The 15,851-nt window shown below is 42.5% G+C and overlaps 1 protein-coding gene, 1 long non-coding RNA gene and 1 other non-coding gene across 5 annotated transcripts in view; 1 reads left to right on the forward strand and 2 right to left on the reverse strand.

Annotated features, from left to right (window-relative positions):
- The window catches only part of Vamp7 (Vesicle-associated membrane protein 7), a 96,472-nt gene that overhangs the window by 54,123 nt on the left and 26,498 nt on the right, over positions 1-15,851 (forward strand). Inside the window, exons 1-2 of one of the 3 annotated variants that reach the window (XM_071690873.1) lie at positions 14,351-14,498; positions 15,197-15,405. In XM_071690873.1, the coding sequence (XP_071546974.1) occupies positions 15,199-15,405 (207 nt within the window). In that variant the 5' untranslated portion in view covers positions 14,351-14,498; positions 15,197-15,198. Of the gene's footprint in view, positions 1-14,350; positions 14,499-14,599; positions 14,707-15,196; positions 15,406-15,851 lie in introns of those variants that run through there. The other 2 variants (XM_071690874.1, XM_071690875.1) reach the window with 2 other exon arrangements.
- The window catches only part of LOC139764350 (uncharacterized), a 34,155-nt gene that overhangs the window by 4,665 nt on the left and 13,639 nt on the right, over positions 1-15,851 (reverse strand). Inside the window, exon 2 of the long non-coding RNA XR_011716348.1 lies at positions 3,720-3,797. This is a non-coding gene — a long non-coding RNA (uncharacterized lncRNA). The remainder of the gene's footprint in view (positions 1-3,719; positions 3,798-15,851) is intronic.
- TRNAK-CUU (transfer RNA lysine (anticodon CUU)) lies at positions 3,885-3,957 on the reverse strand. Its single transcript has one exon. It is a non-coding gene; the product is annotated as a tRNA-Lys (tRNA).

The following is a 15,851-nucleotide window of genomic DNA, read 5'->3' on the forward strand; positions in this document are numbered from 1 at the left end:
GGAGGAGAAGGGGCTTGACGAGTCGCTGCCATGAGGGAGAAAGGGTGTCCACGTCTGGCATCAATGCCATTCTGGCGGATGTGAAGGAATTCTCAGGATCGTCTTTCTCACCAGCTCTTGTTTACATCCCCCACAAAGCCACAGGTAGATGTCGTTCGCCGCGTCATTAATAAGATCGTGTACATTGGAGAACTTAGAATCGTATTCCATTCTTGAGTGTTGCAGTCTATTTGTATTTCAAAGCTTATGATTTAGATTGGATGTTGCTGGATCACACAGAGCTGTATGTGATCATGTCCTGGGACCATCATTGTGTCCCCACACCATAACTCTGGTCCATACGTCATAGTATTGCTTGGGTTACGAGAGACCTGGACTTGCGTCATTTCAGAGGACGCCCTTTTGCTTCCTTAGGGAGAGTCCTTTGTGACTTTGAATACGCGTTGGATCCTCCTAAGAGAGAGAGAGAGAGAGAGAGAGAGAGAGAGAGAGAGAGAGAGAGAGAGAGAGAGAGAGAGAGTGGGACAATTTTATTTATCTCCTGGTTTTTGGGTCTCAGGTGTTGCCGTAGATAAAGATTTTGTGTCCTTCATTATGTATTTATCCTTTACTTTTCCAGGCTGACGGTTGCCGTGTAGCCTTATCTCATATTAATCCCTGTTCTGACCTCGCTTATCTATATATTTTACAAGTATTTAATCTGTTATTTAGTCAAATTTGGCAAAAGCCGAATGTCAGGTAACGATTCCATTGATTCCACTTTATATAAATAATTACCTATTTGTACTGTACGGGGAGCGAGTTCTACACTCGTGGGGCCCCATCTCTTGAACATTCTGCAGTATATATAAGCTGACATATATATAGAGAGATATACGATACTTTCAAGTGCGAGGCTAACCATTATTCGAAACCACGTTATTTGATCTAGTGTCCCCTTAAAGCGTAAAGCTGTAGATGCATCAGAGAAAACGAGTAATGATCAGGGGTACCTAATGTATTTTGAAATATTTTGTTACTTTCTATGCAATTGGTAACCAGTTGTTCATTAAGACGAAGTGACAGTGTGAGACAGTCTTGAATGCTGACAGGTATGACAATGTTCAGAGGTGATACAGGGTCTGTAATTATCTAGAGTGACTCACTGGTAAATTTGATCGAATTTCGAAAGTCATATAGTAAGTATATGGAACCCATTTACAATACGGAGAAATGCTTGCTGTTTTCGCTAACTTTATACTGTAGGTACCACGTTATAATTTCATGCCTACATCATTTCCAGAATTCAGCAGCATCAGTAATCCTTTCTGTTAATCTAAAAGTATTATTTATCATGTCCTCTTATGCTGAACCTAGAGAGTATATCACATTCCATTTATCATTGTACTCAGAAATATTTCACATACCCATACGTATTTCTATCCTCATATCAATCTAGCCATAATTGTCTCCTTAAGCCTATTCTTTCTGTATATCTGGGACCCAACACAATATATGCCATCATAGCACTCTGTCCTCCTACTGTTTTCTTTAATATCCTCGCCTTCCCTCACCTCCTGATACACTTTCAGTTCAACAGTGTCCGTATTTGTCATTTCAAGGGACATGAAATTCTCGTCTCATTTCTTCCATATCACTGTCAATTCATCTCACAATAGATCCAACAAGTACAGATGTGTACACAGAGAAATATCACATGACTTTCCTAATTTGTTTGAATTGCTAACACTACATTTAAATGGGTTAAACCCTTCTTTTCATTTGTTTGAATTGCTAACACTACATTTAAATGGTTAAACCCTTCTTTTCATTTGTTTGAATTGCTAACACTACATTTAAAGGGTTAAACCCTTCTTTTCATTTGTTCGAATTGCTAACACTACATTTAAAGGGTTAAACCCTTCTTTTCATTTGTTTGAATTGCTAACACTACATTTAAATGGGTTAAACCCTTCTTTTCATTTCCTCAGAGGAATGTTTAGTGTCAACCATGATCAATATAGTTTCACAATTCACTTCTCCTTTCTCTATCCTATTTTCCAGACATCGCTAACAACATTTATTTCTACAGTTTCAACCACATTTAGTCCTCTTACCACATTCTGCATATGACATGCCCAACCACACCTCGCGAGGGAACTACAGTGTAATACTGTATATGGCATTATGATTAGAGTAACTCTAAGCATAATTAGGGTAATGGATGATGTAATTAGAGTAAATACTGAACTTATTAATTTGTTAGCGTAAGTGAAGTAACTAGGAGCATGACTGAAGTCACTGGAAGTGTAATCAGAGTAACTGGAGCATAATTAAAGTAATTGGTAATGTAATCAGAGTAACGGGCATAATTAAAGTAATTGGTAGTGTAATCAGAGTAACTGGAGCATAATTAAAGTAATTGGTAGTGTAATCAGAGTAACTGGAGCATAATTAAAGCAATTGGTAATGTAATCAGAGTAACGGGCATAATTAAAGTAATTAGTAGTGTAATCAGAGTAACTGGAGCATAATTAAAGTAATTGGAATCAGAGAACCTCGGAGCATAATTAAAGTAATTAGTAGTGTAATCAGAGTAACTGGAGCATAATTAAAGTAATTGGAATCAGAGAACCTCGGAGCATAATTAAAGCAATTGGTAATGTAATCAGAGTAACGGGCATAATTAAAGTAATTAGTACCATAATCAGAGTAACTGGAGCATAATTAAAGTAATTGGAATCAGAGAACCTCGGAGCATAATTAAAGTAATTAGTAGTGTAATCAGAGTAACTGGAGCATAATTAAAGTAATTGGAATCAGAGAACCTCGGAGCATAATTAAAGTAATTAGTAGTGTAATCAGAGTAACTGGAGCATAATTAAAGTAATTGGAATCAGAGAACCTCGGAGCACAATTAGAGTAATTCGTAATATAAGGTGAGTCAGGGAAAGCATAATTATTTTGATGATATAATCACAGTGATTGGAAATATAATTAAAGTAACAGATTATAATGAGAAGAATTGTTAATGCCTGTTCAGTATTTTGCTTCCTCTTTTAGGATTTGAATAAATATGTGATGAAATGATCTCCCTTGCAAAAGAAGCTTAGAGATATCTTTAAGTTACTTGAGTATCTTAGAGATATCTCTTAAGTTACTTAAGTATCTTAGAGATATCTTTAAGTTGAGTATTTTAGATATGTCTTAAGTTACTTGAGTATCTTAGAGATATCTCTAAGTTACACAAGTATCTTAGAGATATCTTTAAGTTACTTGAGTAGCTTAGAGATGTCTCTAAGTTACTTGAGTATCTTTAGTTTATTAGAGATATCTTTAAGTTACTTGAGTAGCTTAGAGATATCTCTTAAGTTACTTAAGTATCTTAGAGATATCTTTAAGTTGAGTATTTTAGATATGTCTTAAGTTACTTGAGTATCTTAGAGATATCTCTAAGTTACACAAGTATCTTAGAGATATCTTTAAGTTACTTGAGTAGCTTAGAGATGTCTCTAAGTTACTTGAGTATCTTTAGTTTCTTAGAGATATCTTTAAGTTACTTGAGGATCTTAGAGATATCTCTAAGTTACTTGAGTATCTTTAGCTTCACAACATTAGCTGTAGTTGATATATATCTATATATATATATATATATATATATATATATATATATATATATATATATATATATATATATATATATATATATATATATATTATAATATCTACCACCGACTGACTTGTATAAAGGATCCGATGTCTATCGCCCTTACCATTTCACTGCCATACGTCTTGACGACACACACGCTCCTGTAAGACTGTAATATAAAATGATAAGATTAATCTGTAAGACTGTAATATAAAATGGTAAGATTAATCTGTTCTTATGTCTAAAAAAACCCTGTCGCCCAACGTGGGGCTCGAACCCACGACCCCGAGATTAAGAGTCTCGTGCTCTACCGACTGAGCTAGCCGGGCTTGAAGAATAATTTGTGAAACATATTTTACATTGTACATGAAGACCTGTTGAGCAACACACCTGACGTATTCCAGACTCTGTGGTCACGTCAGGTGTGCAAGTCACATGTGTCTGGGTCAGGTGTGGAGCCTTACATCACATTGATCACGTGGCTTATATATATATATATTGCTTTGCTGAACACACACACACACACACACACACACACACACACACACACACACACACACACACACACACACACACACACACACACACACACACACACACACACACACACGGCTGTCAGTTACGTGGAGACTATGGTCGTATATTAGCTATAGCTGTATAGCTTAAGGTCCGTCAGGGTCTGTATAAATTAATCGTGAACGGACCACACTTTCTGGCCATGAATGTACGTGGTCCGTACAATAGTGATAATGATAAAGATAGTAATGATAGATAGATAGATAGATTGATAGACAGACATAGATAAATAGATATAGATAGAGAGACAGATAAATAGATTGATCGATAGATACAGAGAGATAGATAGACAGATAAATAGATAGACAGATAAATAACTAGATAAATAGATAGATAGATAAAGATAGATAGATAGATGATAGATAGATAGATAGACAGATAAATAGACAGATAGATAGATAGAGATGAATAGATTGATCGATAGATATAGATAGATAGAGATAGATAGATAAATAGATAGATAGATAGACAGATAGATAGATAGATAGATAAATAGATAGATAGATAGACAGATAAATAGATAGTTAGATAGATAGATAGATAGAGACAGATAGATAGATAGATGATAGAGAGCATGTTTTATATTTTTTCTTGTATTGTAATATTAATTAATATACTGACATTAGTTTTTTTCTTGGCTTTACGCAATGGTCATTTCACCAGAGACGCTCGTGGGGGTTACCAGATGTGTCTATGACCTTGCTTCTCACCCAGGTCGGGGAAGGACCTGACCTGACCTCCCCCCACTGTCTTCCTCCTGCTTAATCCATTTGAGGTCACAGATCATAACCTGCAAGGCTGACCTTGTTAATCCTCTCATGTGACTGAGGTTGGAAGGTACCGATCTCTCTCTCTCTCTCTCTCTCTCTCTCTCTCTCTCTCTCTCTCTCTCTCTCTCTCTCTCTCTCTTTGTACCACAAGGGTATACCACCTGTGTGTGGTGTACCACAAGGGGGGGGGGGGCACGAGTGTGCAACTCCCTACTGTATGAATAGGTATACACACACACACACACACACACACACACACACACACACACACACACGCCACCGTCACCTCCTGCCACCTGAGTTCCCTCTGTCAACGATTTGCAGTTCAGTACCACAACCACATGTCGAGCCCTTCTCAGCCGGGTATATATATATATTTCATACTATTCGCCATTTCCCGCGTTAGCGAGGTAGCGTTAAGAACAGAGGACTGGGCCTCTGAGGGAATATCCTCACCTGGCCCCCTTCACTGTTCCCTCTTTTGGAAAATTGAAAAAAAATACGAGAGGGGAGGATTTCCAGCCACCCGCTCCCTCCCCTTTTAGTCGCCTTCTACGACACGCAGGGAATACGTGGGAAGTATTCTCTCTCCCCTATCCCCAGGGACAAAAGGGACAAGTAGTGGTGATGTGAGAAGGAGATGGAATGAGTATTTTGAAGGTTTGTTGAATGTGTCTGATGACAGAGTGGCGGATATAGGGTGTTTTGGTCGAGGTGGTGTGCAAAGTGAGAGGGTTGGGGAAAATGATTTGGTAAACAGAGAAGAGGTAGTGGGAGCTTTGCGGAAGATGAAAGCCGGCAAGGCAGCAGGTTTGGATGGTATTGCAGTGGAATTTATTAAAAAAGGGGGTGACTGTATTGTTGACTGGTTGGTAAGGTTATTTAATGTATGTATGACTCATGGTGAGGTGCCTGAGGATTGGCGGAATGCGTGCATAGTGCCATTGTACAAAGGCAAAGGGGATAAGAGTGAGTGCTCAAATTACAGAGGTATAAGTTTGTTGAGTATTCCTGGTAAATTATATGGGAGGGTATTGATTGAGAGGGTGAAGGCATGTACAGAGCATCAGATTGGGGAAGAGCAGTGCGGTTTCAGAAGTGGTAGAGGATGTGTGGATCAGGTGTTTGCTTTGAAGAATGTATGTGAGAAATACTTAGAAAAGCAAATGGATTTGTATGTAGCATTTATGGATCTGGAGAAGGCATATGATAGAGTTGATAGAGATGCTCTGTGGAAGGTATTAAGAATATATGGTGTGGGAGGCAAGTTGTTAGAAGCAGTGAAAAGTTTTTATCGAGGATGTAAGGCATGTGTACGTGTAGGAAGAGAGGAAAGTGATTGGTTCTCAGTGAATGTAGGTTTGCGGCAGGGTTGTGTGATGTCTCCATGGTTGTTTAATTTGTTTATGGATGGGGTTGTTAGGGAGGTAAATGCAAGAGTCCTGGAAAGAGGGGCAAGTATGAAGTCTGTTGGGGATGAGAGAGCTTGGGAAGTGAGTCAGTTGTTGTTCGCTGATGATACAGCGCTGGTGGCTGATTCATGTGAGAAACTGCAGAAGCTGGTGACTGAGTTTGGTAAAGTGTGTGGAAGAAGAAAGTTAAGAGTAAATGTGAATAAGAGCAAGGTTATTAGGTACAGTAGGGTTGAGGGTCAAGTCAATTGGGAGGTGAGTTTGAATGGAGAAAAACTGGAGGAAGTGAAGTGTTTTAGATATCTGGGAGTGGATCTGTCAGCGGATGGAACCATGGAAGCGGAAGTGGATCATAGGGTGGGGGAGGGGGCGAAAATTTTGGGAGCCTTGAAAAATGTGTGGAAGTCGAGAACATTATCTCGGAAAGCAAAAATGGGTATGTTTGAAGGAATAGTGGTTCCAACAATGTTGTATGGTTGCGAGGCGTGGGCTATGGATAGAGTTGTGCGCAGGAGGATGGATGTGCTGGAAATGAGATGTTTGAGGACAATGTGTGGTGTGAGGTGGTTTGATCGAGTAAGTAACGTAAGGGTAAGAGAGATGTGTGGAAATAAAAAGAGCGTGGTTGAGAGAGCAGAAGAGGGTGTTTTGAAATGGTTTGGGCACATGGAGAGAATGAGTGAGGAAAGATTGACCAAGAGGATATATGTGTCGGAGGTGGAGGGAACGAGGAGAAGAGGGAGGCCAAATTGGAGGTGGAAAGATGGAGTGAAAAAGATTTTGTGTGATCGGGGCCTGAACATGCAGGAGGGTGAAAGGAGGGCAAGAAATAGAGTGAATTGGAGCGATGTGGTATACAGGGGTTGACGTGCTGTCAGTGGATTGAATCAAGGCATGTGAAGCGTCTGGGGTAAACCATGGAAAGCTGTGTAGGTATGTATATTTGCGTGTGTGGACGTGTGTATGTACGTGTGTATGGGGGTTGGGCCATTTCTTTCGTCTGTTTCCTTGCGCTACCTCGCAAACGCGGGAGACAGCGACAAAGTATAAAAAAAAAAAAAAAAAAAAAAAATATATATATATATATATATATATATATATATATATATATATATATATATATATATGGATCTAGAGAAGGCATATGATAGAGTTGATAGAGATGCTCTGTGGAAGGTATTAAGAATATATGGTGTAGGAGGCAAGTTGTTACAAGCAGTGAAAAGTTTTTATCGAGGATGTAAGGCATGTGTACGTGTAGGAAGAGAGGATGGTGATTGCTTCTCAGTGAATGTAGGTTTGCGGCAGGGGTGTGTGATGTCTCCATGGTTGTTTAATTTGTTTATGGATGGGGTTGTTAGGGAGGTGAATGCAAGGGTTTTGGAAAGAGGGGCAAGCATGCAGTCTGTTGTGGATGAGAGAGCTTGGGAAGTGAGTCAGTTGTTGTTCGCTGATGATACAGCGCTGGTGGCTGATTCATGTGAGAAACTGCAGAGAAAATTATCGAGAAAATTCTAGGAGCCTTGAAGAATGTGTGGAAGTTGAAAACATTATCTCGGAAAGCAAAAATGGGTATGTTTGAAGGAATAGTGGTTCCAACAATGTTGTATGGTTGCGAGGCGTGGGCTATGGATGGAGTTGTGCGCAGGAGGGTGGATGTGCTGGAAATGAGATGTTCGAGGACAATGTGTGGTGTGAGGTGGTTTGATCGAGTAAGTAATGTAAGGGGTAAGAGAGATGTGTGGAAATAAAAAGAGTGTGGTTGAGAGAGCAGAAGAGGGTGTTTTGAAATGGTTTGGCCACATGGAGAGAATGAGTGAGGAAAGATTGACCAAGAGGATATATGTGTCAGGGGTGAAGGGAACGAGGAGAAGTGGGAGACCAAATTGGAGGTCGAAAGATGGAGTGAAAAAGATTTTGAGTGATCGGGGCCTGAACATGCAGGAGGGTGAAAGGCGTGCAAGGAATAGAGTGAATTGGAACGATGTGGTATACCGGGGTCGACGTGCTGTCAATGGATTGAGCCAGGGCATGTGAAGCGTCTGGGGTAAACCATGGAAGGTTGTGTGGGGCCTGGATGTGGAAAGGGAGCTGTGGTTTCGGTGCATTATTACATGACAGCTAGAGACTGAGCGTGAACGAATGGGGCCTTTGGTGTCTTTTCCTAGCGCTACCTCGCACACATGAGGGGGGAGGGGGTTGTTATTCCATGTGTGGCGAGGTGGCGATGGGAACAAATAAAGGCAGACAGTATGAATTATGTACATGTGTATATATGTATATGTCTGTGTGTGTATATATATGTGTACATTGAGATGTATAGGTATGTATGTTTGCGTGTGTGGACGTGTATGTATATACATGTGTATGTGGGCGAGTTGGGCCATTCTTTCGTCTGTTTCCTTGCGCTACCTCGCTAACGCGGGAGACAGCGACAAGGCAAAATAAAATAAATAAAATATATATATATATATATATATATATATATATATATATATATATATATATATATATATATATATATATATCATAAATGTTAGGATGGGAGGAAAGATAAGCAGTATTACATACTAGATAACACATCTGGTATGTTACTGCGTATGACTGATATGAAGATGTTAATCTGTGGCGACTAATGATTACAACCTATTCATTCACGTCATCTCGCTTCGTAGTGTTGTGAAACACAACCTGGGTCAACTGCCAAGCAGTTCATACAACCACGAATGGACTGGACGGTGGGATAAGACGATGGGATGTGGTAGTATGTCACGTGCTCTGTGATTGGTGGGCAGGTCATCCCCAGCGTGATCTATCAGGACTCATGATTGGTCAGTGGTGTGGACGGATGCAGGTCCCGCCACCTATAAATACGCCAAGGATTCCGTCGTCGTGACCAGATGAGGTCGAGATCCCTTTCTCTCTCTCCGTGTTGCGTACAACCATGACGAGCTCCCTCCTCCTCCTCCTCCTCTGGCAGATGGTCGTCAGTAGCGGTGGTCTGTACCTGTCTATCCTGCCGGCGGCGCCCCCGAGTCTACTATCTACCAGCGCCCTGACGACGGTTCCTCCTCCTCCTCCGACTCCTCTGGCCTTGCCCTTAGAAGACCGTATCCTGCATCACCCTGAGACAGAGGCTGCTCTGTCTACCCTGCCGGCGGCGCCCCTGAGTCTACTATCTACCAGCGCCCTAACGACGGCTCCTCCTCCTCCGACTCCTCTGGCCTTGCCCATACAAGACCGTATCCTGCATCACCCTGAGACAGAGGCTGCCCTCACTCATCACCCGCCACAGGAAACCGTCGTGGTTCCCGAGGCTTCGTCAACCACCTCCCCGACGGCCATCACCATCACGGCCGACGAGACCCACGAGAACGAGACGGTGCGCCTGCGCTTCAACCTGGGCGTCCCGAGCGTGGCCAGTGCCTTGAGCGACTTCCTCATTGGCATCCGGGCGACCCCGGACATCAGGCTGAGGGAGCTCACCCACTCTGGGCTGTGGGAGGACGTCTTGCTGGACATCACGCAGAGCGCGGCCTTCACCGTCATCGCGAACGTCCTCAACTTCGCTCTTGAGCGCAACGGCCTCCCGGGCTTCTCATCGACGGGAGGAATCATCGGCTACCTCTGGGCCCTTCGGGATTACGCCGGAGACATGCAAGCCTGGATCCTGGAGAAGAACCAGAATGTGATTCTACGGCGGTAGACTCTTGCCGAAGTGTCGTCTTCGTCTTTTTGACACGGATCATCTGAGCTGAGGATGTCCGGTGTCTTTTCAACTGGGATTTTGTTATTGTGAAGCCAAGGGTTTGATAGGGATGAGAAATGTATTAAAAGTATTATGTTTTTTTTTTTTTGTCTTTTCAGTTCATCATTTTTGTAAGACTTTCCTGGACTTTTTTTTTTTTATCATACGATGTTGATAAAAAATTTTTTTCGTACATTGTCTTTTAATATCTTGTTTTACCAAAGAAAATATAATTGTAAGGGGGTTGATTACGGTATTGGAGTGTCGCCCGCCTATCAGTTTATCATCATGTTCCTTTGACACACACCTTATACTGTGATGGTCCACATATTACCAGCAGATATGTCGAACTCTACACACCCTGACACAGTCATAGCCGATGTAAGGTCCCTAGGCAGGTGTGGTCAGTATGGAACTTTATAACATAAGTTCATCTAAATTATCAGTCCTCATACTTGACCAGTACATATATGATCAGTATATATAAACCTGGCCATTATATGTATATGACCTATGCACCTGACCACAATATATGACAAAAACGTGGCCAATATATATATATATACGAATGAATGAGGCCTTTGTTGTCTTTTCCTAGCGCTACCCCGCACACATGAGGGGGGAGGGGGATGGTATTCCATGTGTGGCGAGGTGGCGATGGGAATGAATAAAGGCAGACAGTGTAAATTGTGTGCATGGGTATATATGTATGTGTCTGTGTGTATATATGTGTACATTGAGATGTATAGGTATGTATATTTGCGTGTGTGGACGTGTGTGTATATACATGTGTATGGGGGTGGGTTTGGCCATTTCTTTCGTCTGTTTCCTTGCGCTACCTCGCAAACGCGGGAGACAGCGACAAAGCAAAATAAAAAAATATAAAATATATATATATATATATATATATATATATATATATATATATATATGGGAGCGGGGGGCTGGAAATCCTCCCCTCTCGTTTTTTTTTTTTTTTTTTAATTTTCCAAAAGAAGGAACAGAGAAGGGGGCCAGGTGAGGATATTCCCTCAAAGGTCCTGTCCTCTGTTCTTAACGCTACCTTGCTAACGCGGGAATGGCGAATAGTATGAAAGAACGAAAAAGATACACCTGGCACTCACAAACGACCCGGCATTAAGAATTCATTATGCAAGAACCATTAAATACCTGATTTCAAGTGTACCGTGCGTCGAACGTGGCTCTTCACATGTACTGCATCACGCATCAGTACCGTACCTGTACCTTACTTGACCGTACCTACACCGTGCTTGACCGTGCCAAGCTGAAAGTGAAGCGACTGAGTGAAGTGACTGATTCAGACACAGGGGGAGACTTACGTGTAGTACGTGGCTTATGCTCCAATACTTCATCTTGGCTACGACAGCTTAGGATATGGTACCCTACGAGTCGTACCGTCGTACCCAAGGGTCGTACCGTCGTACCCAAGGGTCGTACCGTCGTACCCAAGAGTCTTACCGTCGTACCCAAGGGTCTTACCGTCGTACCCAAGGGTCGTACCGTCGTACCCAAGAGTCTTACCGTCGTACCCAAGAGTCTTACCGTCGTACCCAAGGGTCTTACCGTCGTACCCAAGAGTCTTACCGTCGTACCCAAGAGTCTTACCGTCGTACCCAAGGGTCGTACCGTCGTACCCAAGGGTCGTACCCGTCGTACCCAAGTCGTACCGTCGTACCCAAGGGTCTTACCGTCGTACCCAAGAGTCTTACCGTCGTACCCAAGGGTCGTACCGTCGTACCCAAGGGCCGTACCGTCTTACTGAAGAAGGAAGGTTTTTCATACTGTTTTTTCCTGACATGGGTTGACGGTGTGTGGAAACGGTACATGTCACTTCAGATGACGAACAACAGCACGACACGTGTAATGCGATTCTCTCCCTGTTGACTGAATAACTCCCTTCCTTCACTTGACTGAATAACTCCCTTCCTTCACTTGACTGAATAACTCCCTTCCTTCACTTGGCTGAATAACTCCCTTCCTTCACTCACCTCACAAATTATCTCACTTTTAGCTTTAGATCCGCCCAACACAACCTGACATCACCCTGCCAACACTGCTTGACATCACCCTGCCAACACAACCTGACATCACCCTGCCAACACTGCTTGACATCACCCTGCCAACACTGCTTGACATCACCCTGCCAACACTGCTTGACATCACCCTGCCAACACAGCTTGACATCACCCTGCCAACACTGCTTGACATCACCCTGCCAACACTGCTTGACATCACCCAGCTGTCTGTCTGTCTGTCTGTCTGTCTCTCACCTCTCCCCTTAATGTGTCCTGACGCCGACCTCAGACAGGTGACACACGACTTCATCCTTCCCCCTTTTCTCACCTTCTTGAGTCTTACGTATTACCACATAGGGGCGGGGTGGGGTGGGGGGTCAGGCTTACCCCCGTGTGTGTGTGTGTGTGTGTGTGTGTGTGTGTGTGTTACCACAACCAAGTTGCCAATATCTGTCTCCTAATTTAGTAAATTTATTCCTAAGATTTTTTTTTCAATTTTCTCTTGATTATTAAAGTAATTGTCTTTTTCTCTCGGGTCTAATATCCTGGACGCGATTTACCGTAACCAGTTCCATAGGTGACCTGTCGTTGTGGTCAGTGTAGCAAGGGTCAGGTGAGGTCAGGTGACCCTCGGGTGGGTTGGGATGGGTCAACGCGTCAGGTCAGGTGAGGGGGCTGGTGGAGACCATATTGGGGGTCATTCTTAACGAGGGGTCATCCTTAACCAGCAAGGAGATATGACCTCACACGACCTGCCTCGAGGATTATGCGTTCGTCAGATCACATGGAGTATGTGTGTTGAGAGAGAGAGAGAGAGAGAGAGAGAGAGAGAGAGAGAGAGAGAGAGAGAGAGAGAGAGAGAGAAGAGAAGAGAGAGAGAGAGAGAGAGAGAGAGAGGAGAGAGAGAGAGAGAGAGAGAGAGAGAGAGAGAGAGAGAGAGAGAGAGAGAGAGAGAGAGAGAGAGAGAGAGAGAGAGAGAGAGAGAGAGAAGAGAGAGAGAGAGAGAGAGAGAGAGAGAGAGAGAGAGAGAGAGAGAGAGAGAGAGAGAGAGAGAGAGAGAGAGAGAGAGAGAGAGAGAGAGAGAGAGAGAGAGAGAGAGAGAGAGAGAGAGAGAGAGAGAGAGAGAGAGAGAGAGAGAGAGAGAGAGAGAGAGAGAGAGAGAGAGAGAGAGAGAGAGAGAGAGAGAGAGAGAGAGAGAGAGAGAGAGAGAGAGAGAGAGAGAAGAGAAGAGAGAGAGAGAGAGAGAGAGAGAGAGAGTGTAGGGTGCTATACCTTGTAAGGTGACCACCATCTTTTGACCTCATGGGCTTGTGTACGTGGTCAGTCTCCCATGACTTTCTGTCACCTGAGTTTGACCCACCTCTCTCTTCTGAGGTCTGCGAGGTGAGAACTGATGACCCTTGACCACGACTCTTAAGTTAAAGGAAAGGCCAGGCTATCATGCCTAAGGATCGTACCGTCGTGCTGAAGGATCGTACCGTCTTGTTCATGGGTCGTACCGTCGTACTCAAGGATCGTACCGTCGTGCTGAAGGATCGTACCGTCTTGTTCATGGGTCGTACCGTCGTGCTCAAGGGTCTTACCGTCGTGCTCAAGGATCGTACCGTCTTGCTCATGGGTCGTACCGTCGTGCTCTAGGATCGTACCGTCGTGCTCAAGGGTCGCTCCGTCTTGTTCATGGGTCGTAACGTCGTGCTCAAGGATCGTACGGTCGTGCTCAAGGATCGTACCGTCTTGTTCATGGGTCGTGCCGTCGTGCTCAAGGATCGTACCGTCGTGCTCATAGGTCGTACCGTCGTGCTCATAGGTCGTACCGTCGTGCTCAAGGATCATACTGTCGTGCTCAAAGATTGTACCGTCGTGCTCTAGGATAAGTCTCTGGCACTGTATGTCTCCAGACAAGGAGACCAGTGGACTCCGTCTTGATTCTCATATAACTCTTCCAAAAGCTTGTGCAGTATGACTAACCCACATCCCTTGTGATGAATAACCATGTGACGTCGCGAAGGACGAGCACAATTGATATCTAATGATCTTACATGAAAATAATCATCAGAGTATATTCAGTTCTTTTAGAGGTATACTTCTCCATAAATGTCTTTTAGTGTATAAGAGAATTTTCCCTGGTATCTTTGTAAAGGTTGCTATTTCTAAATGGGGATTGGTAGTAATATAGGAAGGCGAAGCCAAAGCCACGGATGAAATCCGAAGGTGGAAAACATATGATTTCAAGGCAGTAAACAAATTCTGGTCCAGGTGACGCATCTAGTGCTGGACATCCTTTCTCTTTTCAAGCAACTCTAGTCGACGGTACAAGATCAGTATCAGGTAATGTAGTCCGTGGTTGTGTTAAGCCTTGTTGGTAAAAAGTCTTAAATCGAAACAGCTTGAAGTGGTCTCAGAATTTTAGTGTAAAGTGGAAAACCCGAGGACGAAGTTGCCAAATTCGCTCTTTGTTTACTTTGTTGGGATGAGAATTATTCAGCACTTCCATCCTTCATCTCATGCTCTGGTGTAGAGGTGAACTGTCTGAAAGGTATAAGACCTAGATTTAACCTCAATTGATTAAGTAGTTGAAGGTTTCATCAACTAACTTGTGGAGATATACTTATCGTAATTATTGTGGTGTGAAGGAATTCTCAGAAATGATGGAAAGGGGACAATGGGTCTCCTCATACTTATATGTAGAGAGCAAAGCTTGTGAAGGTGACTATTTACTTACATATCACCACCTTAATATATGTGTTTTCGACTATTGGAAGGTTCTCTCAGTTATCGAGAAGTGGGTAAATTTTGGTAGAGCACAACAGTACCATAATTAAATTCAAGAACATTGACGCGAGATTTACAAATGATAGAATTTAACGAAATTGGTAATAAAGGATTCCTAAGGAGTTGATAGAGCGTGTGAGATTTTAGGTGTGGACCTTAACACCATCAGTTTCAAGTTTCAACTTTTGTCACCCTTTTTTTCACCACAGCACATGTTTTTATATATATTTCATAGTTCATCTTTTTTGTTCCAGAAATGCCTCTCCTGTACAGTGTTATTGCCAGGGGCACAACAGTCCTTGCACGTTATGCAACATGTGCTGGAAATTTTGCTGAGGTGACGGAGCAGATTCTGGCCAAGATTTCCCCAGGAGAGTCTGGACGTTTAACATATTCACATGGGTCGTATCTGTTCCATTATGTCGCCATGGATGGTGTGGTGTACTTGTGTATTACTGATGATGTAAGTTTGCAGTATCTTTCCTCTTTTTCATATCTAATAATGCCTGAAACAAAGGTTACTTACATGGTACCTACTATATGATATTAGAATAAAGATGGTTAATAAACCATATAAATATTCTTGCATTTAAAGAAATATTAATTGTGAACTTGTGAGCAATGACATCTTGTCATACTTTGTTTTACCTAACACCTTTCCTTATGAGAAACAATCAGTTTTCATAGTTGTTCATACCTTACGTGCTCATCAGGTTTCGTATCAGCTGCCAGAAGAGATCTGCCTAATGATATATGCTGAATATCCCTAGAATATGTAAGCTTTAATACATACCTCTTATCTTTTAGTGTTATAAATTGAATGAAATATAAAGTTACAGATTTTGACAGTTAACCTTGATTGAGGCATGCGACTGCCCTTGCCATCTTGGCTTTGATAAAAGAAAAAGT

Source organism: Panulirus ornatus, chromosome 49 (assembly GCF_036320965.1).
Source record: "Panulirus ornatus isolate Po-2019 chromosome 49, ASM3632096v1, whole genome shotgun sequence".
NCBI classification, from domain to species: domain Eukaryota; kingdom Metazoa; phylum Arthropoda; class Malacostraca; order Decapoda; family Palinuridae; genus Panulirus; species Panulirus ornatus.